The sequence below is a fragment of the Drosophila guanche genome, unplaced genomic scaffold, assembly GCF_900245975.1.
Source record: "Drosophila guanche unplaced genomic scaffold, DGUA_6, whole genome shotgun sequence".
Classification (NCBI taxonomy): domain Eukaryota; kingdom Metazoa; phylum Arthropoda; class Insecta; order Diptera; family Drosophilidae; genus Drosophila; species Drosophila guanche.
Genome location: NW_022995744.1, coordinates 7,608,610 through 7,629,602, shown reverse-complemented (window position 1 = coordinate 7,629,602; position 20,993 = coordinate 7,608,610). Strand labels below are relative to the sequence as shown.

Sequence of the window (20,993 nt, the reverse complement as noted above, 5' to 3'; positions counted from 1 at the left end):
TTGTCAGTTGATTAAATCACAACACAAACGACACGGGGTACAAGACACAGAAAACTAATACAAAAAATAAATACAAATAAAACAAAATAAAACACGGGGGCAAAGCCATGGCTAAGCGTGGCCCAAGAAGATCAAGATCCTCAAGTGGCAGCAGGCCAAAGGATGAATTGCCCACGGCTGAGCTCATCTCCGAGGAGGAGTGGCTGGCACGGGAGCACTCCTACGTGCAGCGTTTGCAGGATGTCAAAATATGCATTGGCTTTATACACGGTAAATGTGATCCTAATTGTTGCTCTTTTTGGAACAGTTCCGTTTGCCTTTGCAGACTCCGTTGAGGACTACAATGAGCTGCTGCGGCAGCAGCTAAAAGACGAACATTGGGCACGCTTTTTGGCCTGTGATGGCCTGCCGCGACCCCATTGGCCCGATGAAATCCGCCGCTTTGTCTTTCAAATGCGCTGCGAGGAGGCGCAGGCCGAGCAAAATCTTGTCAATTGGACGCTGTCGGTGAATGAGCGCAGCATACTCACGCAGGACATCTTTCAGAAGGATCGCACGCGCAAGAAAATGGAACAGGAACTGCGACCGGACATAGGCAAGTTGTACGATGTGAATATTGAGCGCATTTTGGCGACCATCAAGCGGATTGATCGTGTGCAGCGCAGCGAACTGGAGCTGGCATTTCTAACGCCAGCACGATTAATCGAATTGGGCAAGGTACAGATACTTCCCTTTGTATATTTGTTTCTTTAACGTTCCTTCCCTTACAGATCCAGCACGAACTTCTTGCTGAAATTGGTTCATTTCTGGACAAGCTTACTTATCGCATTATAACCGCACCGGAAGCCTTTATGACGTGAGATTTGATTGGTTAAACTATAAATATATTCTCTCTTAATCAATGTGTTTCTATTCATAGCAATTTGGGTTGCCACTTGGCCAGCTATTGCTATGAGAGCAGCAATTACAATTATCAGCTGTGGTGCCTGCGAGACGTGCCCATTCGCTTTCAGTTTTTGGAGTAAGCTTTCGGGCACAAAACTGGCAAAAGAAACCCATCTAAAGAATCTTCCCCAGCCTCCCTTTGATGTCTGCCAATTTGGACTGTGTGGGACTCAACATTCAACTGCCCTTCAGCGTGCTCTCTGACAATATGTGCGTCAGGTGTGTCCACACCCACTTTGATGCCTACTCGGAGCGTGCCAAGAGCTTTGAGATTGTGATTGACAGCGAAACGATGCCACATTGTGGCCTCCTAGACATAGATGATTGCATCATCGATGAATGGCTCACACAGGTGGACATACAGGAGGAGATTATCACCAAAATGGAGTCCAAAATGCAGCAATATGTGAATGTTATGGAGTGAGTTTAGGCAAAGCGAAAGCAAAGCTTAAATCTAACCTGTGGCATCTACTTGGCAGCCCCATCGAAGCCAATCAGACACTGCGTAGATCCAAGACAAGTGAACAGAAAAAGGAGCAAACCCAAGCGAAAGCAATGAAGGCGCCAAAGGAGCCGCAAAGTCTGCCGGAGGGCATGTTTCCCGATCCATACAACATTTTTCTCGAAAGCGAACACGAGGAGTACATCAAGTTCCTGGATGAAGCGTACAATCCAGCCAATAATCCAGCGATACCAGGGGAGGTGCGTGGCAGTATCTGTTACCCCTCATTCTCCCCTCATTAAACTTTTCTTTCAGATCAACCTGCGTCGCTTTATCCTCATTGGCGGCATCTTCGCTGTGGATTTTGTGCGCAAACCCAAACACACGGCCTACGAGAAGCTGAACATTACACTCCACGAGGATGGACGCGTGCTGTACGTGGAGCAGGACAAGCTCGTGGATGAGGACTGCGAGTTGGGTTTGCTTAGCTCCAGTTCTCGTCGTGGCACCATGCGGGAGGCGCCACCCCGGCTGAGTGTTGCGCCCAGTCGCCACGAAATGCAGCGTCTCTCCGCTGCGGAAACAACCAACGATGGAACGTTGCTGTACTTGGACAGGCACGAGCTGCCGTATTTCTTTCTCACCTTCAAGCTGCCCAAACATCTGTGTCGCTGGGGACAGCCCAAAGTTTGCCTCTTCATCGAAGAGGAAGTGGAGGAACCCGAAGAGGAATTGATATACGAGCCCGAGTCAGAGCTGAGGGGCAAGAAGAAACAAAAGGGAAATAGGCAGCATCAAAATTTGAGCATGGCCAATGGACGGGCGACAAGTGTGGTACAGAAGTTCGATAAGGCCGGCAACCCTATAGAAACTCTCCCTGTGGCTTATCGGCGGCCCAACCCGACGTGCATCACGCGGCAACACCACGAATCTAATAACATTTACCGCCCCTCGCATTTCGAGTGGCTGCGCCGCAGCGCCTTTGAGCAGCGGTCCAGCAGCATTGCAAGTCTCCAGATAGCCACAGATAACTTTGAAATGTCCGGGAAGAGCCTAAACAAATTGGAGTTACACTTGATACGACAGCAGTGTGTGCCACGCATTATATCCTCCTTCAAGTTTCCACTAGAATTCAAGGAGGAGCGGGACACGGCATTGGAAATCAAAAAGGCAGCTGGCAACAAGCTGCTGCGACGACACATTGAAACCGATCAGCTGGGAGCACTCGATGAGAAGCAGCCTTATCCGTTGTTCAACTACGAGGATCAATACGGTCCGGAGCGTGTCTATCCGCATTTTGACGACCCAGAGCCGTTCTGCTACGAGGCACCCGACAGAGTCACAGCAGAGCAGATAGAGGATGTGGGAAAGTCTCTAAAACATTTCGTGACGCGGCAGATAACTGCCCTGAAGGAGCCTTCGCTTTACGGTGTGTTGGCCACACTGGACGAAATTCAGGGCAAGTACACAAGCAGCTTCAAGCGTACCATTCCGGAGATTAAGCTGACACGTCGCACCCACAAGGAACGCCTCTCATCGCGGAGAAGCAAGTCCACAATGCAGAATAAGCAATCGCTGGCCTACAGTCAATCTTTCCTCAAGGAGGACGAATCTGAAACCAACGACGATGAGGTTTCAGTTATAAGAAAAACAGAAACGCTGAGAAAGTCGCGCAAAGCCGACAGCTTGGTGGCCTCCAAGGATATTTCCCCAGCACCAAAACCCCCAGAGCCTGTGGCACGCCGCAAAGTGCTCCACTGGACCACCAATCACATTTTGCACTCAAAATTTGATGGAACTAAGAGAACAATAACCATCAAGACGGATCGTTTGGGTGTGTTTTGCTTTGCCTACAATCGCTATGCGCACTTTCCCTTTCGCCACTGGTGTTTGGAGCCAAATGAGGAGAAGTATGACAGTTCCTCAGGGAATTCCCATATTTGTACCTTCCTTTTTGCAGGCACGATGAGGTGATCTTCACGCTGGACACCTACTACGTGCGCGTGGTGCTGCACATCAGCAATGAGGGCGTTCGTGGCTATGTCATCGATCTGCCCAAGGAGTATCAGGCCAGGCCAGAGAAGTTTCTCAACATTGAGCAGCCCATCAGTGATTTTGTTGAGCTGCGAAAGGTAATCCAACGACTGATGCCTAAGCAATGTTTACTAAAAGTCTCTACCACATTTGCTAGCGCTTTCAAGACATGAACATAAATATATTCGCAGAGCCCGATGCCTGTTTTTACATAGAGAATGGCTACTTCTCGCAGAAGCACTTGGCTGCCGAGATGCATGTGTACAATGCCGTGTCCGTGCACTGCAAACTGATGAAGTTCACGCGCTCCGACTGGAATCGTTTGGCCACACGCAGGGACATTGTGCTGGGCCTGCGCAACCCAAAGGATATGGCGGAGGGCGCAGATATAACAGCCAGAGTAACGCCCGAAAGTGCCACCTTTGTGGAGATCAAAGAGCTGTGCTCGGATGATTTGAATGTGTTTAGACTCGACTATCAGCAGACTTGGCGGAATGTTGGGGTGAGGCCTGCCAGAATTGCTCTTAAAGAACTTTGATTCACCTTTTTCCTTGCAGCACTATGCCGACTTGCATCAGCTCATCAACTCCATGTATCCACATGCCACAGAGCTGCGCAATCGAGATGCCAAACTGATGTACTACATACGCAAGCTGATGCAGGAGATACGACCCCTGAGCTTCGGTTAGGAGCCCCCCAACTGAACAAATTAACAAAAAATGCATAAACTTTTTAATTAACAACAATTAAACTCAATTGACATGCAACAGCAGCTGGAATTTGTCACACTTAACCCGCTTGGATACGGCTGCTGTGAGCATCTGGCTTCCTCCTAGCTCTACGCTCATTTTAGCCAACGATTTCCCTTTCAGCTGTGCAATGCAACGCTTCCTCTTGCTGCTGGCTGCTCTGGTTGTTGTTGTCCAGGCGCAGGATAACAAAACCATCGATGGGGATGTGCTGAATAAGCTGATCTTTCCCGCACTCGCGCGGCACTCGCGCGTCATTGGTGGCGAGTATACGACCATCGAGAAGCTCGGTGGCTATCTGGTGGCCCTGCGTTACCGCAACGACTTCATTTGCGGTGGCAGTCTGCTCGCCAGTCGCATAGTCCTCACCGCTGCCCACTGCTTTCTGGGACGTGAAGTTGTGCAGAGGTGGGAGGTGCAGGCGGGCATCACGGCACTCTCGGAGCACGGCCAGCGCGTCTTGATGGATGAGTTCATTACGCCCAGCAGTTTCCGTGAGTCGGACATGAACATGGATGTGTCCCTGGCGCGCCTGTCCCGCCCCATTTGGGGCAAGAATATACAAACGTTGAAGCTCTGCTCGACAAAGCTCTCGATGGGCCTAATGCTAACCGTCTCGGGTTGGGGTCTAGTCAATCCCAAGGACACGTCACATCAGACTTTGCTGCGAAAGGTCGATGTGCCGGTGGTAAGCAGAAAGCGTTGCCTGGAAACCTACAGTTCAACAGGTGCGTTTTCAATCATTTCTGTTTCTATTTCTAATTGAGAATGGATTTGCTTTGCAGTTAATCTAACAAACAGCATGTTTTGTGCGGGTGCTTTGGGCAAAAAGGATGCCTGCACCTTCGATTCGGGCGGTCCTTTGGTCTACAAGAAGCAAGTCTGCGGCATTGTCTCATTTGGCATTAGCTGCGCCAGTCCCAAGTATCCCGGTGTCTACACAGATGTGGGCTTTGTGCGTCCCTTTATTGAGAAGACAATGAAAGCGCTGATGAAGAAGTAGACTTGATCAAGCATAAACCAATACATATACCGCAGGCATCTGCATCTTTTGCCGTTAATTAAGACGGTGACACGCTCGAGGCTTCGTTTACTTTCTATTCGTGTTGGCCTTAATGATGGGACAACTACTGCTGCTGCTGCCTTTTAGTTCCCGTTCCCGTTCCCGTTCCCTTTCTCAGCACGCAATGCCACAGAGGACAACATTTTGGGGCGTTAATTGTTGTCATTATTTGCATCTTTCTGCAACTTTCGCGCCCTTCTGCTTCGGGGCCCGTTGCCGTGGCCGTTGCGTGCATGGCGGCAGCTCCTTGCTGATCATTGACTGATTCCATAATTGATTGGAAGACCTGAAATATTGCAAGTTGTGCGGGTCTGGGCTGGCTTGGCCCTTGGGGCACAATTTTAGAAACGACTTTGGACGCTCGTTTGGTACTTTTACTTTTGGCCTGTCTGCCATCAAAATGTAAATTAGCAGGCAGGCCATCGCATGACTGACGGCCTTTCGTCTGACCTGCACAGGGAACCAGAAGATGGAGTTGGACTTGGAGCTGTACCTGGGTTTGTGCTGAATTAGTTTAATAATACAATTAATTGTTATTTATAGCTTCCTTTTGCGCATCGCAAATGCTGCATTTATCATCGCCGGGATCGGTTCGAAAGCCTTTTGCAGCCAGACGCTAGTTTGTGGCACGCAAGTTCAATTTTTTGGGGCAGACAGGTAGAGCTGCCCAAGCTCTGCTTAACGGTTCAACTAATGATAGAGCAGCGGCAGTCGCAGATATCGTGGGTGAGGTTTAGGCAGCTACAAAAAAGGAAGCATTTTTCTGCGGCAGAGAGGCCTACGCATTGTCCAACATAAATATATATCCGAAATGACAGTTTGCTGCCAGACTACAGAAACCTAGTCCCTTCATGTGGAGCGGATTCGCATTAAGTTAATTTATTTGCTTTTAAATGGCATTTTTACTTGCCTATAATTCTCATTCGCGTGTAATGCGCAACAGAAACAAAGGCAAAACATAATGTAACAGCCGACCCATAACAACATGGGCAAGAGGCAGAAGCAAACAGATACAAAGATACACTTGGAGGAGAGTCGCTTACAGCAGCAGCAACCACACGGCGGCTCCCTGACTGCCATTTACCACTACTATTTTTAGTAGTGTCATAAATTTATGGCACATTGTGGAGACTGGCAGAGAGTCTACTCCTGCCTTGGAGCGGCTTGGCTTGGCTCGACTCACGTGGTGAACGCCAGTCTGGAGTAGCTCCAGGATAGGCAGCAGGACAGCAGGAGGTGCAAATATTGGGGCCAACATGCAAAATAACATGCACACTGGCACCTACTTTAGCAATCCAACAAAGAGATGATGATGGCAGATCGGACTGGAGTGGAACTCGAACTGGAGCTGAGAGTTTTTGCCAATCAAACAAATCAAATAGGTAGAGTGGATTCCGGTTACAACACTTTTATGGTTACCATTTCGGAATTGTTAATTAAAAGATACACAGGCTGGAGGGAGGAGGGAGGAGGGAGCAGAGCATATTGGGGAATTTTCTATAGAATGCGCTCGACTTCTCTCTGGCAAATGTTTGCCTTGAACAAACACTTGATCAATAGCGGCACACTGTCCGTGTGTGTGTGAGAGCTACACTTGTAGATTTTTATGATGCTTCCCCCTTCCGTGCAGCATCTCGAGTGTGTGTGTTGTTTGCATGGCTTAAAAGCCAATAAAATTGTTGTTAATTGTTTTGGTAAATTGAAAATTAGGTTTTTGGGAAAAATCATCACAAAAGTATGCGTAGCGCGCCGCTGCTGGCTGTCCGCCACTGTCCGCTGCCCGTTGTCCGCTGCCCTCTATCGCTGCCTCACGGGAAACGAGTTCGAGTTTTATAGCCTTGCTCAATGTATTAACTGTCTTCTCCCTTTCGGTGCCAGTGCCTTAATGAACTTTCTGTGTGCCGTCAGTCCAACATTCGATCGACATTAGCCCTCATTCCCTCAGCCAAAACGAGAAAAATCGAATCGTTGTTGGTTTTCTTACTTTTTTTTTGCGCTGAACTTTAATCAGCTTAAATGTAATTTAACTTATTTCTATGATTCTTTCTCTTTTTGTAACCCTCTGCCCGGTAAATCGGTTAATTAAAGTTCAAACAAAGTTTCAAAACCGATTTCATGCCGCGTTGAATCAACAAATTGTAAACTTTTCAAACTATTCATTGCCCGCCTGCCGTGGGCAGGGTACACCTCTCTGCTCTGCTCTAAAAGCGGGGGGCTACCATCATTTGTACTTACTTATTGTATAGTGTAGGCAAGTAAGTGCTTGATCATGCTGATATCATCACCTGGCAAACTTTCCTTTGTGGCCCTTCAATGCAATTAGCTTGGTCCGCCAGACGCCAGGTGGTCTCCCTCAGTCTACCAATTCTCCCCCACAGTGTGACCCGCAATCTTAAATCCAAAGAAACTCACCAAGAATCTGTAAAGAAATAAAAAGACAAGCAAAATTTGTTGTATTACATTTGGGGTGCAGCAGATAAAAAGAGAGTCAAAGACGAGACTTAAAACGATTTTGGCAATGCTCTTTCTCCTCCCTTACGATTCCTTTTAATTCTCTTTGGGTTTATTTTAATTGTGGATTTTAGTGCAACAATTCGACAGGCAAAATTATGAGCTCCAGAGCGCACTTTTACTTAAAGATTTCAATTTTATTTTAGATATTTTTTAGTTTAAAATAAATTCTCTTTCAGCTGATGTACCCATCTTTTGGGACAGTGTAACGCAGACAAAAATCGAACTGTGTCGCTGTGTTGACAGTTATTGATCGATGATATCGTAAACACAATGTTGAAATTAATTTTCATGCGGCTCTTTCCATCGACAATCTTGTATGTACCTTTCAATTGTACAAACTCATTGTGTTGACTTGTAATTGCCTTTTATTTTGACTACAGTCGGGAAGTTGGGACTAAAGGGTAAAAGGTAAGCTCAAGCCCGGGTCCCCCTACATGCAGCATGCAGCATTCAGGGAAAGAGACAGAGCGTTCGCTTCAGCTCAACGTTCCAATAAGTGACACTGACTAATTCGTAGCCATTAATCTTTGAGTGCTTAGCGTCAGACATGCTGGCCGGGCAGCCATCAATACGCATCAAAATCGAATGCGAATTGTGTATGTCGGGGGGTACATGTGGGGCTCTATGCATGCACAGATTCCACTCAACTCAATGCCTCCTGCCTTGACGTATGAGGCAACCGCTGCGTCTCGGTTGGGTGTCGGTCGGTGTCTCTGATTTGCGTTCAATCCCAATCCCAATACCAAACTCAACCCATTCCCATTCCCCAGTCTCTTCCAGCCTCATTCCTGTTCTCATTTCCGTGGACGTGAACGTCAATGTGGCTGTGTGGCTCTGACTGTTGCTCTGACTGTGGACAAGGCGTGCAATCAAGCCGTGTGTCTGGCCAGTCAACTAGTCACTCACTTCGGGTTTCTTCTGCCAGTTCCTGGCACTGCGTCAGTCCGTCAGTCAAATGCTCGCTTTAATTTCGCTCTACCCAAGACCCCTGCCTGCCCAGCCCTACCCTGCTCTGGCATGACTACCGGGCATAATTTTTAAGCCAAACCAAAACGAAAATATGGACCCCAAAGTGGGGACTCTGAAAATGAACACATTGCCAGCTTGGCGGCTGCGCACGCGCATAGTTGTTGGCCAGAGTTGTAGCTCCACCTTCCACGATCCACGGAACGATTCAGCAAATGTTTATGCTTCATGTCGGCCGGTACCCCTTGTTCCTTCATTCTTCATAGCGCTCTTTGGTTCGCTTTGGCCTGGCGACACTCCTAACCGCAGGGCGACTGTGCTGGGGCCCCGTTTTTCGATTAACAATGAACGAGGACGGAGGCAACTTGAGCGTGTGCCACTAGAGCTAGAGCTGCTCTACACACAGAGAAATAGTTGAGTGCTTTCAGGAGAGTATCTAAAGATCGAAAGATCACTTTGCTCAGCGTTTGTTCTCCAAGTTTTTCGGGCAGTGCCAAGTCAACGCCTTCGGTTTACATTTTACAATCCTAACAAGGTTAGGTCGGCCGATAAACGGAGCTGCTGCCTAGGCCTGGACCGCGGCACATGCCTAACATGCAGCACAGAGCTATGCAAACACACACTGTGATACCTTCCCTGGCTACGAGCTGTACATACAAAATTGCACATTAAAAATGAGCAATGAGGAGCAAGCAGCAGCAGCAGCAGGAGGAGGAGCAGGAGCAGGAGCAGGAGAAGTTGGAACCGAGTCGACCGATGTCTTTTTCTGTGGCAGAACAAGGTTGCTTTTGGGGTTTGGGGTATGGTCCTGCCTCTGCTGATTCTCTGGTTAATGCAATTCAGGCGAAAGGCGCACAAAGGGACGGCGAACAAGATGCCGAGTGGCTGATTGTGCGAGCAGCGAAGCCAACGTCAGCTGAGCCAGAGCCGCAAGAGCTTTTGTCGCTGCCACAAACATGGAATATGACAAGCGAGAGAACCAGACACAAGAGGCAGGCGGCAGGGGGCAAAGAGGAGCATGCAAAGCATTGTCAAGTGAGGAAAAGACCAAGTGCCGCAAAAATCCATGCGACAAAAAAGGCAAACGGGAGGAGCAGGAGTTACGGTGAAGCACGTGAGGCTCGAATGTGTGGGCAGAGAGAGAGGACGAGGCAGAGGCAGCGGCAGCGGCAGCAGCAGAGGTCGAGACAATGGCGACAATAAAAATGCGATCGCACAACATGCTCCACAGATAAGTTAACGCAAAGTGACAACGTACAACTTTTAATGGAATTGTCGTCGCAACGGAGGAGCGGAGCAGCCAAGATGCCTGGAAGAGGAGTTGGCCTCCCGATTGGGAAGCCCTGCCAACTTGGGTAAGGAATGGCAAACAGATTGTATAAGGACACGCCGCCAAGGGCCCAGAGACAGGACCGAGACAGCGACTAAAAGAGAGAGAGAGAGAGAGAGACCTTCAAAGGTTGGTCCAGAACGGCCAAACGGACGCCCACGAGTTGCACCGTGGAGGCTTGGGGAGTAGAGGCGATCGCCTTCGGCAGCTACTGTGGCACATGCCGAGGCGGAACCAACCAGTCAACGATCGCCGTACGATCAGCCGAAAGAGAGAGAGAGAGCGGAAGAGAGCGCATAGGAAAACGATCAAGAACGAGCGCAGGCGCACACGAGAGAGAGAGAGCGCACAGAGCCAGAGAGAGCTCCGATTTGCTCCGATTGGAAAACTGCAGTTGCAACAGCTGCAGCTGCTGCCGCTCTCTCTCTCTTCCAATTGGAGCACTGAGAGCGTGAGTGGTTCGCTCTCTGCTGCCGCTGCTGCTGCTGCTGCTGCTGCTCTCTGCTTTGTTTTCTGGTCTTTCTGGTTTCTGTTTTGTTTACGATTTTCGCTGGAACGCCGCAAGTCTCGTCAGTGTCGCCCCAAACTTGCAACAAGCAAGACGTACCACGCGCGCGCCAACACAAAAAAGTTAAAGCTATAAAAAAGCCACAGCAAAATATTTGCGAGTATTTCCCGTACACAGTGCACTGATATTGAGGGAGAGAGAGATTGAGAGACAGTAGTGATTGGTGATTGACAACAAGTACTGTCGCCTCGCCACGTTCGACAGAGATCGAATCCGATGTTCGCGTAGTGCGGTGTGTTCGACATATGATGAGCCTGACTGTGCTCTCGCTGCCGCAACGTTTTAAACGCCTCCTGCAAGTCATGTCACTCGCCGTTGCCGTCGTCTATATGACGCTTATGCTCTACCAGAGCGCCTACGGATATCCGGGCATCCAAGTGAGTGAAGATCAAGAATCCCCCCATCCCCCCCCTCCCATAGAGGACTGCCTCTGCGCATGTGCGTGGGCGCTGCTGCTCTTTGGCATTTGTCATACGCATAGCGAGAGAGATATTTGCACTCTAAAAATTTGCATGATTCCTACCCGAGCTCTCCACTGCCTCCCTGCCGATCGTGCACTTTCATAAATCAACGCCCCGGCGACTTTTTGCAGCTGCGCGCATGCGTCCCACAGGTCTGACGTCCGGCTCCGGCCGTTAAAACCTTTTTACGCCCTTGTGCCTGCGTCTTCAGAGCTGGAAATGGAGTTGGAGCTTGGAGCTTGGAGCTGTAGCTCGGAGTCTCTTTCTGCCCCTCTTTGGACTTCTTTTGCCTTGCATATAAAACAGTTTCGGTTTTGTTTTTTGTTTCTTTTGCTCAGATGCCGTCGGCAGAGCGTCGCCAAAGCTTTCAGATATCCTCCCTTCCTCCCCACCCGTTCCGTTGCGTTCTGTCAGGTTCTGAGGCACAGGCCTGTCCATCTGTCCGTCTGTCCCTGTCCCTGCCTCTGTCCACCATTTATTATTGTTGTTCTTGATTTTTTGTGCCGCTTTTGCATAAATTTTTGTGTAATAAAATATTGTGTGCTAATATTACCCCAGCCACTGGCCAGCAGGCAGGAAGGAGTGCAGCAAAGAGGAAGGAGAAGTCGTAGTCGTAGGAAGAGTCGCTTCAGCCATATCCACAGATAACGAATAGCAGAGGCACGTGGGAATTGCCTTACAGCGCGAGACTCTTGTTGCATCCACAAATAGTCAACCTTTTTTTTTTTTGTAATTTTGGGAAGTGCTAAAATTATGGTAGAGGAATGCCACTGGGAGAGTGATGGAGAGCCCTTTTCAATGTCTTCTTTAAAGAACTTTTAAAATAGAAAAACAGCTGTCAGATTTTATGTTAGCATCTTGAAATTAATAGCGTGTTGGATCAGTGAGGAATTCGGATTTTCGTTACTTAAAAATTCCCTTAAATCCATATTTAATTCAATTCTAAACTAATTTCATAGACAGACAATTTAAAACCATTCAATGGAAAAATGTTCATCCCAAAGGTGTTCATTTTTGATATTATTTGTCGAATATTTGATCATTTTTGATAGCTTTAAAGATTTGTAAATGATTTTTAGATCAGGATATATTTAAACAACATTTGGATCAGTTCTGAAGAACCTTAACGCCCGTCCCCCTCTCAATGAGTAATATTTTCCGTATTAGTCAGTCTATCAACTGCCTCATGAGCAGCATTCCCCTACTTTGCAAACATCCAACACATTGATGCCTCATATAAGTAAACATGCATAATTCCAATTATGATGGAAGCCATTCTGGCTGAAAAATATCCATACATGTAATTTACAGCCCCTGTTCTGTGGCCTGCACTTGACACTCTCCCCGGCCCCTGCCCACCCCTTCCTCACCAATTTGCAACTCAATTGCCAAACTTTTGGCTCATCTTTGCCCGTGCGGTCGACACTCTGCGGCTGGCAAACTGGCAAACTCTGGTACCTCTCTGCTCTCCTCCGCTGTAATTCGGCCTCTAGTATAATTAAAAACTTTATGTTTATGTTGTTTTAATTTGGACAACGTTGTTGGCTGTTGTGCGGCATCTTACAGCTGCTTGTAGTTGTTGTTGTACCATGTACAAAGTTATTGTTTTGGTGTGTGGTGTGGAGTGGTGTGGTGTGGGCTAACCGGAAACCAGACACAAATGACCAGTGCTACATATGCGTACATATTCTGAGGAGTACTACTAAATGCTTTAACCGGATTCAAAAACTGTTGACAACTAACTGCCTTCTGCCAGTTGCTGCTGTTGTAGCACTTTTCAATTGAAGTTCTTTTTCCAGAGAGCCAGAGAGCCAGAGCGCCTACTCCTCCTCCTTCTCCTCCATCAGAGGTCTGTGACTTGTCCCAATTAATTGTTGTTGTAGTTGTTGTTGCTGCTGCTGGCGACCACAAAACTGCATGCAACGTACAATTTGTTTAATTTTGTTCGTTGCGCAAAAAATAAAAGAAGGAAATAAGTACAGAAAAAAAATACTGCTGTGTGTTGACTCGTTTCGGATTCCTCGAAAAAACTGGACAACGCCACTAAACTGTGTCTCAATTGTCGCGTGGGGTTTGGGCTTTGGGTTGGGCTTCGGCTGATAAAGCAAATCATTTTTGATACTAGGTGTGTGTGTGTGTGTGTGTGTGTTGTGGGGGCCCCCACCATGTCACGTCTACAATCGCGTGTGACTGACGCATAAATCATACACGAAGCAAATAATAATCGTCAAACGAATTTGTTTAAAGTGGCGCACACAATTGGTGGAGTGAGACAGAGACAGAGAGAGGGAGAGAGAGAGAGAGAGAGATTGATTCGAGGTATGAGCCGTGGCACGTTGTGGCCCTGGTAAATACATAATGACAACAACAGCAGTCAGGGCCTCTTGAAGGCACTCAAAGTTGAGGTGCATGCAAATCAAGCGAAGACAGAGGCCCAGTCATGAGATTCCTGTTTTCTGCCACCAAAAAGCAGGTGCCCCCCGAGTCGAGTCGAATCGAGACGAGTCCCATGCATCGCGCGCAGTCTTTTCCCATGGCAAAACCAGCTGCAGCAGCAGCAGCAGCAGCAGCTCCAGCATCTCCTCATTCTGCTACTCCTTCTGGCTCTGGTGAGAGCCCCCAAAAAGCTGACGACATTAAGCTGCAGCAAGCGCTTGTAGGCGCCTGATAAAGGCGCGCAATGTATCTGTATCTTCTGAGGCCGAGCAGCAGCAGTCGAGTATCTTTTGGTGGTCGCTTAATTGAGCCGACTGCCTGCCTGTGTGCATCTTATCTTAGATTTGTATCTTACGGATAATATTGTTAAACAGCATTTAATGAAGATTTTCCCGCTGCTTGATCGCTCTTTCTCTTCTCCTGTCTCTGTCTCTGTCTGTCTGTCTTTGTGTCTTGTCTTTCACTCTGCCGCCCAGCTGGATGGCTTAGAAATTCTTTTGATTTGTTCGCTGATTTATGTTTTCCGTTATATAAAAATCGTAAGAGACTTTACTCATTAATCTTCTCGTGGAGAGCGCAGATTTGGCGCCCTTTTGTACACACCTCTATCTACCATCTGGGGCCACAGCTCTACCTCTGCCGCCCCCCTGCTCCAGCCACAATCTCGTTATTAATTGACATGGAAATGTTTATAAACATATTAATCACTTGGCTAATGAAGCATTAGTCACTGGAGTGGGCGTGGTAGGGGGCTCAGACTGGTTACCCCCGAGAGCGTTTTTTAAATTTGTTCGCCTTTTGATTTGATTTTTTGTCTTTTTTGTATCTATTGGATTGTACTTGTACTTGTATCTGCTGTGTGCAGGCGTGCAGCATATATGGGCCCACGTTCCGCAGCTGTAGCTGAGTATCTTTGTATCCGTATCTGTTGCTTGTTAGTTTCCTCACGTTCCAGTAATTCGCTGCTCGAGCAAAAGTGTCGCAAAGTTGTTTTCTGGCTGCTGCGGTTCTCCCTCTGGCTCGCTGATTTGCATATTATTCTGCCTGCATTGCCGCGACACATTCTAATCCATGCATCCATGAACCTTGAGTGTACCATACACACTCGTACATAAATGTATGTGCACATGAATGAGGCGTGTCCTCGGCTCTCACTGTCGCTCTCTGCTCACGACTTTTGCCGCTTACAACTTGTCTCTTTACCGTTCAGTAATATCTTTATTGGAGCCTGCGATTTCTGTTGCCAAATTAATATTACAGCTTTTTAATTGCTTCGAAAACAACAGCAGCAGCAGCAGCAGCCCATCATCGACTTCGTCTCAGCTTTCCAATTCCCAGCGGCAGCCCAGCATCAGCCGTTTACACCTGTGTCACATCTCTCTCTCCCAAGCAGCTTCTGCCGCTGAAAACCCACTCGATGATTGTCGATTTGGGGAGCTCTATTATTATATATTGGAACGGCAACACCGTTTTGTTCATCCGTCTGTCGATCGTGCGGCCATAAAATTCTATGCGAGAGCCACCAACTTTTGTTTCTGTCTGCTGTCTGCTATCAATGCTGGAATATCGTGTGAAGTAGTTCCCCAAAAGGGCAGAAGACAAAAGAGGGAAAGAGTGAAGAAAGAGTGGGAAAGAGAGCTTCTTCCATTCGTTAATTTGTGAATGAATTTATGATGGAAGTTTTCTTCGGATTTGCATAGCCAACGGAAATTCAAATGGGAGAAATCTAAAGGGACCAATTTCAATGTAGAAGTAAAAGTAAATCTCCAATTTCTAGGGTAATGCTGAGTCGAGGTGTCTCATCATCGTACGAGTGTGCTGCCACTTATCAGCACTCTTCAATCAGAATTGCCTCAAAGCAAAGAGTTCCACAAGCACAAGCACAAGCACCAGCACCACTCCCCACCTGTACCCATTTCCTTGGGGCCATTAAACAGACGGCGAAGGAGATCTGGAAAGAGCAATTGAAGAGCCGCCGACGACGATGAGCATTCAACAAAAGCAAATGAACCTGTTATCAGTGGAAATTAATCAGGCAACAAGGCAGGGAGAACTCTCGGTGCAGGGGGAACTCTGCCGATTCCGATTCCGATTCCGATCCCCGTTTTTGGGGTTTTCTCTCTGTGTGTTTGCTCTTACTCAGCATTTATGAGAGGGGTTCGGCTGTGGCACTGTTCTTTCTGTTTGTTCTGCCTCAGCCCCTGCCCCTGTCCCTGCCCCTGTCCCTGTCTCTCATTTGTTTGCCATTGTTGTTTGCCATTGAAGTTCGCCTTTTGTTTGCCAGGTGAAAATGCCTCAAACGCCTGCGGAGGAGTTGATGGGTCCGCTGTTGCGTCTCTGGTTCTGTCTTCATATATTTTTATTATTGTTCTACGTGCGATTTACACAACAAATTTACATTAAACCTGCCCTCCTCCCCTCACGCTCTCTTTTTATCCGTTTCAGTCTCCTCAGTTGCCGCACAGCCAGGTGGATGGCAGTGCCAATGCAAATGCCAATGAACCTGTGACCACACATCGCGACCAGCTGCTGCAGGACTATGCACTGCACTCGTCCAGCTCTACGCCCACACAGCCGGCGGCTGCAGCTGCCGCCGCTGCCTCACCCACCACCGTCATCATACGCAAGGACATACGCAGCTTCAATTTCAGCGACATTGAGGTCAGTGAGCGGCCAACGGCCACGCTGCTCACCGAGCTGGCACGTCGCAGTCGGAACGGGGAGCTGCTCCACGATCTGTCACAGCGAGCGGTGACAGCGACGCCGCAGCCGCCCATCACCGAACTGGATGACATTTTCATCAGTGTGAAGACAACGAAGAACTATCACGATACCCGACTGGCGCTGATCATCAAGACTTGGTTCCAATTGGCCCGCGATCAGGTGAGAGACTCCACCAGAGACTTCAGCTTTGAAGATCGAAGATTATTTTGGCAGCTAATTTCGCGACTCGTTCCGTGTGGGTGGCCGACAATTTGTGTGGGGCTAAGTGGGGTCTAAAGAGAGCGCCAAAGGTTGCACACAGATTTCAAACGAAAGATTTGCCAGTCCCCCCAAAAGAAACCAAAAAAAACAAAACCAAAAACCAAAAACCAATTTGCATAATGAGTTTTTAAGCTGTCGGGAATTGATTCGATTTTTGCTGCTCTTTTTTTTGTGTCTCATTTTGGCTTTTGGTTTATGATTTCTGTGGCCGTCGCTTAATTGGCCATAAAAATGTCTTCATTCATTTTGTGGACTTAAATCGCAGAATATATTTATGCACATATATCTGAATATATATTTATGATATCTGCTGTTTAATGGCCGACTAATAGAGTTTCGTCTTTGGCTTCTTTGAATGGATAAACTGCTTTTGTTCAATCGAATTTCAGTCTGTCGCTTTCAATGGGGTTTTTCCGTGTGGAGTGAAAGGAGCATTGTGGCCCCGACTCCTCTCTCTGTCTGTCTGTGTGCCAACTTATGCAAAATCACGCGTCACAAATGTGTTTCGTTATTGTTTACACAAAACTGCACTCTACACTCCGGTACACTATGCCCCCTCCATTGACGTTGACGTTGCATGCAACAACAATAACAACAACAGTGACTGAAAAAACAAAACATCTGAACGACACACACAAATAAATAACCCCAGAGGGACTTGTACTTGCATGCTCCCTGTGTGTCTGTGTGTCTGAGTGTGTGTGTGTGTTTGTACCTTTTTTGAAAATTGTAAAAATGCTTGACGAGCACGTTTCATACAGGCCTCCACCGAAAGCTGCAGGGCCTGTAACACTCTTTTATAGCCTACCCCGTAAATGGCAGAGTACAGCAAAACAAATTGTGTGTGAGGGAGGGTTTTATGACAGGAAAAAGCTTAAAATAATGTCTATACTTTGGAAAACCTAATAGATCGTAGGATAATGTGTAGCTAATCCCACTGGAAGAGAGCTAGCTGTGAGGATTTATAAAGAAAGAGAGCGAGAGAGCGCTGGTTCACTCATATCGTGTAGATAACCCACCACTTATCTGCTGCTAAGCCACACTGGGAAACAAAGGGTCTACGTGCACCTTCCAGCAGCACTTGTCATTGCAAATACGAGGTATCTTCCAGCTGCGACTATCATAATTTTCGCTCTCAGTCATATTTGCCTACCAGAGCAGTGCACTTCAGGGAACTGCAGCGCCAGCAGGGAACACATAAGCGGAGTAAGAGCGGAGTCAGAGCCAGCTTTTAGCTGTAAACGGCTATCGTTATCGATTGTTCGCTACCACATCGATTGTTAATTTTCTCACTAAAAACGGTATGGGCATCCCCATACGTGCCACAGCGACAAGCAAGCATCAATTTCTCTCCCTCTTTCTCTCTCCTCTTTGCCAAGCAAACAACAATTGATCGCGGCGCTGCTTTTGGCCAATTATTTTGATGGAAACGCTGTAGACTGTGGCTCGCTGTCGATGTTGTTGGCCTGTCGTTGATGCTCCTTGTGTGTGTGTGTGTCCACTGTTAGCCCGTCATTTGCCGTGTGGTTAACAACAATGTGGAGCAGCGCGACAGGCAACAACAGGCAGCAACAACTTGAATGTTGCGTTCGCATTTGATTGGCTGTGGCTGTGCGCCTGCCGCATTTGAAACAATTTGTTGTAATTGCTGTTGCTGTTGTTGTGGTTGTTGCTGCTGCTGTTGATTAATGTTTCGTTGTCGTTTCACGTAGCCAGCGCCCCATAAAAGGCCAGCGGGCAACAAACCAGATCCATGTGGATCTGTCATCAAAGTGAGGCCCAAGTGATAGTCCAAGGCAAAACGCACAAGGAGAAGGTATGCCACTGATGTATAGAGAGGGAGCAGCAGCTCCTAAGAGACAAGCTCTTTTCTAAGAAATAAACAGAAGAATTCTTAAGGTTTACCCTCCATTGATTGGTTTCAAATGAACCCAAGAACTGATCATCTGCGAAAGAGAGATTAACACTTGTCGATCTGGCTTTAGTTAGAGGTTGTTTTAGGGGTTGTTTTCTTTCCCCTTTGTAGCTCTTTCCCCAGCTCCGACCCCACAGATCAAACCCGATCTCTGCCATGCCGCTCCCTCCTGCCAGTCTGTCCATTCGTGCCGAGTCTTTGATGAATGATTCAAATTTTTCATGCTTACAAATGAGCATAAATTACTGTAAACAGTTTTGGCCAAAACTGGCAAGGCCCAAACGTTGTACGCTGGACTTTGATTGAATGCCCAAACGCTGCGGAAAATCGCTTTGCATTTGAATTTTTCCAGCTAAGACCCGGGAACCCCTGCACTGACTTTTTCGGGCTACCGTCTGTGGCGGATTTGCATGCCCCCTTGAGAGTCTGTTTGTGGCTGCTGCTGTGGCTCTTGGGGTCTCCACAGTCACAGCCACGGAGCAGCCACCGCACAAACGCATGTCAAATGTCAGGCAGTCGCTGGATTTGTAGATAGATCGGGGAACACCGACTGACAGCTGTCCGTGGAGTGTTTCTTGAAGAGAGGGTAGTCGAGTGTTTCCTGTGGGTGGCTGAGTCTGTGTCTCGATTTGCTTGTCTTGATTTACCATTTACTATTTATTTTTAATGAAGTGTATCCCATGGCTGCCTGACTTATTGTTTGATTGATTCACAGAGCTCTAACTGTGTCGCTAAGTTCTGTGGAAAACAGAAGAATTTTATGAGCTCTGTGGAAAACTCGATCGTAAAATGTTGCGCTTGACCGCTGGTTTGCTTTGCCCCATGCGTCACACTGTGGAGTCTCATTAACCCTTCTGTGTACTTCTTCTCTGTTTAGTTTTTGTTCGCTTTAATGTGGCTGCCACAAGTTTCAGCACGTAGCCAGTAGTCGCCGCCAAATCTGCGCAAAAGCGTCGCCTGGCATGTTGACAGACAGTCAGAGAGACAGTCAGAGCGGTTCCCAGTCAAGGCCCTCGTGATGAATCACTAGACATGGTAGGAACGGACCATGTCATCTGCTCATAAATAAGGAAACTGAAACGCGCATATGACAGCCAGAGCTGCAGCCTGACGCTGGCTGCCGTTCCTCTGCCATTGTTCAAGATTTTTGAGCCGGTCCGGTGGCTGCTTTGATTTGCCTTCTCCTCGACTAGTTGCTGCTCAGTTGCCAATTAAAGCTCAGTTAATGGACATAGTCGCTGGCAAAAGTGTGCCGCACATACAGTGCGTTTCATTGGAATAAGTTTGAACAAACAAAAGAGCTTAGCAGCGGATCTGTTGGGGTTTTGCTCCAAGTTTTGTTGTTGAAAATTCCCTTTTATTATGCCATCAAGTTATGTCTCGCACTGTCGCCAGTTACTTGATATATCATATAGTAACAGCCCGTGCCGGAACCTCTTCTCGTGCTCTCATTCTTCTACTGTTGCGCTCTCCCTTCCACCCACTCAATGCTCTTCAATTGAATTCAATTTCGCATTAAATTGAAATTTCAATTGTTGACTTTCCCGCATAGTGGAACTTCCTATTTAATGTGGAACAATCTCTCTGTTTGTTTTTTGTAGCCCTGACTACATTCACATTTTCTCTGACTACTTAATCACTTTTCCATCACATTAATTGAATGTCTTTGAATGAATACGAGTGCGTTTGCTGCACAACAAATCACGCAAATAATTGATTCATTTGCCTTGTTTATTCCCCATTTTCTCTCTTGTTTTTAACACTCTTGTGCGGGGCATGCCCCAAGGCTGCACAGCACAGGTGCAGACAGCGTTGCCCCTCCGCAGCCTATAATTAAGAACCTTTTTTGTTGTTGTAGGCTTGGGCTCAGCTCTCGTAGCTGAGAAAGATTACGCAAAATGTGACACGCCCCCCACGGGGGCTCGGTTCTTGTGGTTTAGTTTTGGAGCTTCTTGAATTGAATCTGCCCCGGGCGTGTCTGCTGCTGTTAGTTCTATGATTTTGTGTGTGTTCTGTCTAATGAACTACCAAAAAGGAGTTTTGATTTTTCCTTTCCCTTAGTTTAGTTTTGAAATTTAAATTGCTCACTGAACTTGGGGCGTAACGAGTACTCCTTTTTGGCATTAACCAAATTAGTCACATCCCAGGAGGCCACAGCCTGACTTATTCATTTGGAAACTTTCACTAGAGAGTGGAGCCCAAGTGGGCTTGGTCTTGGCTTTTGGAAAGCATATCCTATGCATTTGCATAGGCTCTACGCCCCTTTTTCGGCCACTTTTCTGTTTTGAGGCTGGCCAATGCACAAAAATGTTGCCAGACCTGAAGCGTGGAGCTGGACCTGGACCTGGAAGTTAAAGCTGTGGGCAGCGAGCTAAAGCAGCGGGTGGACAGGGACAGGGGCAGGGGCTGGTCCAGTTGTAAGGCTGCTGCTGCCTGGGTCCAGCTGCAAAATAAAAACCGCAGACGGAAAATTCGCGCAGCGGCTGCCGGCCTCGAGGTGCATGCAGCAAACGACGGCGGCTGACCGCACCCCACGTGCTTTCAGGTGGGAGCAGAGCACGGCAGAGTGGATTGGGGGGGGGGGG

General features: G+C 47.7%; 3 protein-coding genes across 4 annotated transcripts in view; all 3 read left to right on the top strand.

The window, feature by feature from the left end:
- Nucleotides 1–32: 32 nt before the first annotated feature.
- Nucleotides 33–4,167, top strand: LOC117580041. Its single transcript, XM_034266277.1, has 10 exons — nucleotides 33–270; nucleotides 326–717; nucleotides 771–856; nucleotides 920–1,021; nucleotides 1,078–1,365; nucleotides 1,425–1,647; nucleotides 1,703–3,297; nucleotides 3,348–3,519; nucleotides 3,579–3,923; nucleotides 3,979–4,167. Exons 1-10 carry the CDS (start codon nucleotides 108–110, stop codon nucleotides 4,108–4,110), a joined length of 3,498 nt encoding a protein of 1,165 aa, XP_034122168.1. The 5' UTR covers nucleotides 33–107; the 3' UTR covers nucleotides 4,111–4,167.
- Nucleotides 4,168–4,282: 115 nt separating this feature from the next.
- Nucleotides 4,283–5,250, top strand: LOC117580048 (seminase). The gene is made up of 2 exons (XM_034266286.1): nucleotides 4,283–4,898; nucleotides 4,956–5,250. The coding sequence occupies exons 1-2, from the start codon at nucleotides 4,301–4,303 to the stop codon at nucleotides 5,171–5,173; spliced, it is 816 nt and encodes a 271-aa protein (XP_034122177.1). The 5' UTR covers nucleotides 4,283–4,300; the 3' UTR covers nucleotides 5,174–5,250.
- Nucleotides 5,251–10,623: 5,373 nt separating this feature from the next.
- Nucleotides 10,624–20,993, top strand: part of LOC117580045 (fringe glycosyltransferase) — a 24,454-nt gene continuing 14,084 nt past the window's right edge. The window contains exons 1-2 of one of the 2 annotated variants that reach the window (XM_034266282.1): nucleotides 10,624–10,988; nucleotides 15,954–16,391. In XM_034266282.1, coding sequence (XP_034122173.1) covers nucleotides 10,857–10,988; nucleotides 15,954–16,391 — 570 coding nt within the window. In that variant the 5' untranslated portion in view covers nucleotides 10,624–10,856. The remainder of the gene's footprint in view (nucleotides 10,989–15,953; nucleotides 16,392–20,993) is intronic. The other variant, XM_034266283.1, reaches the window with a different exon arrangement.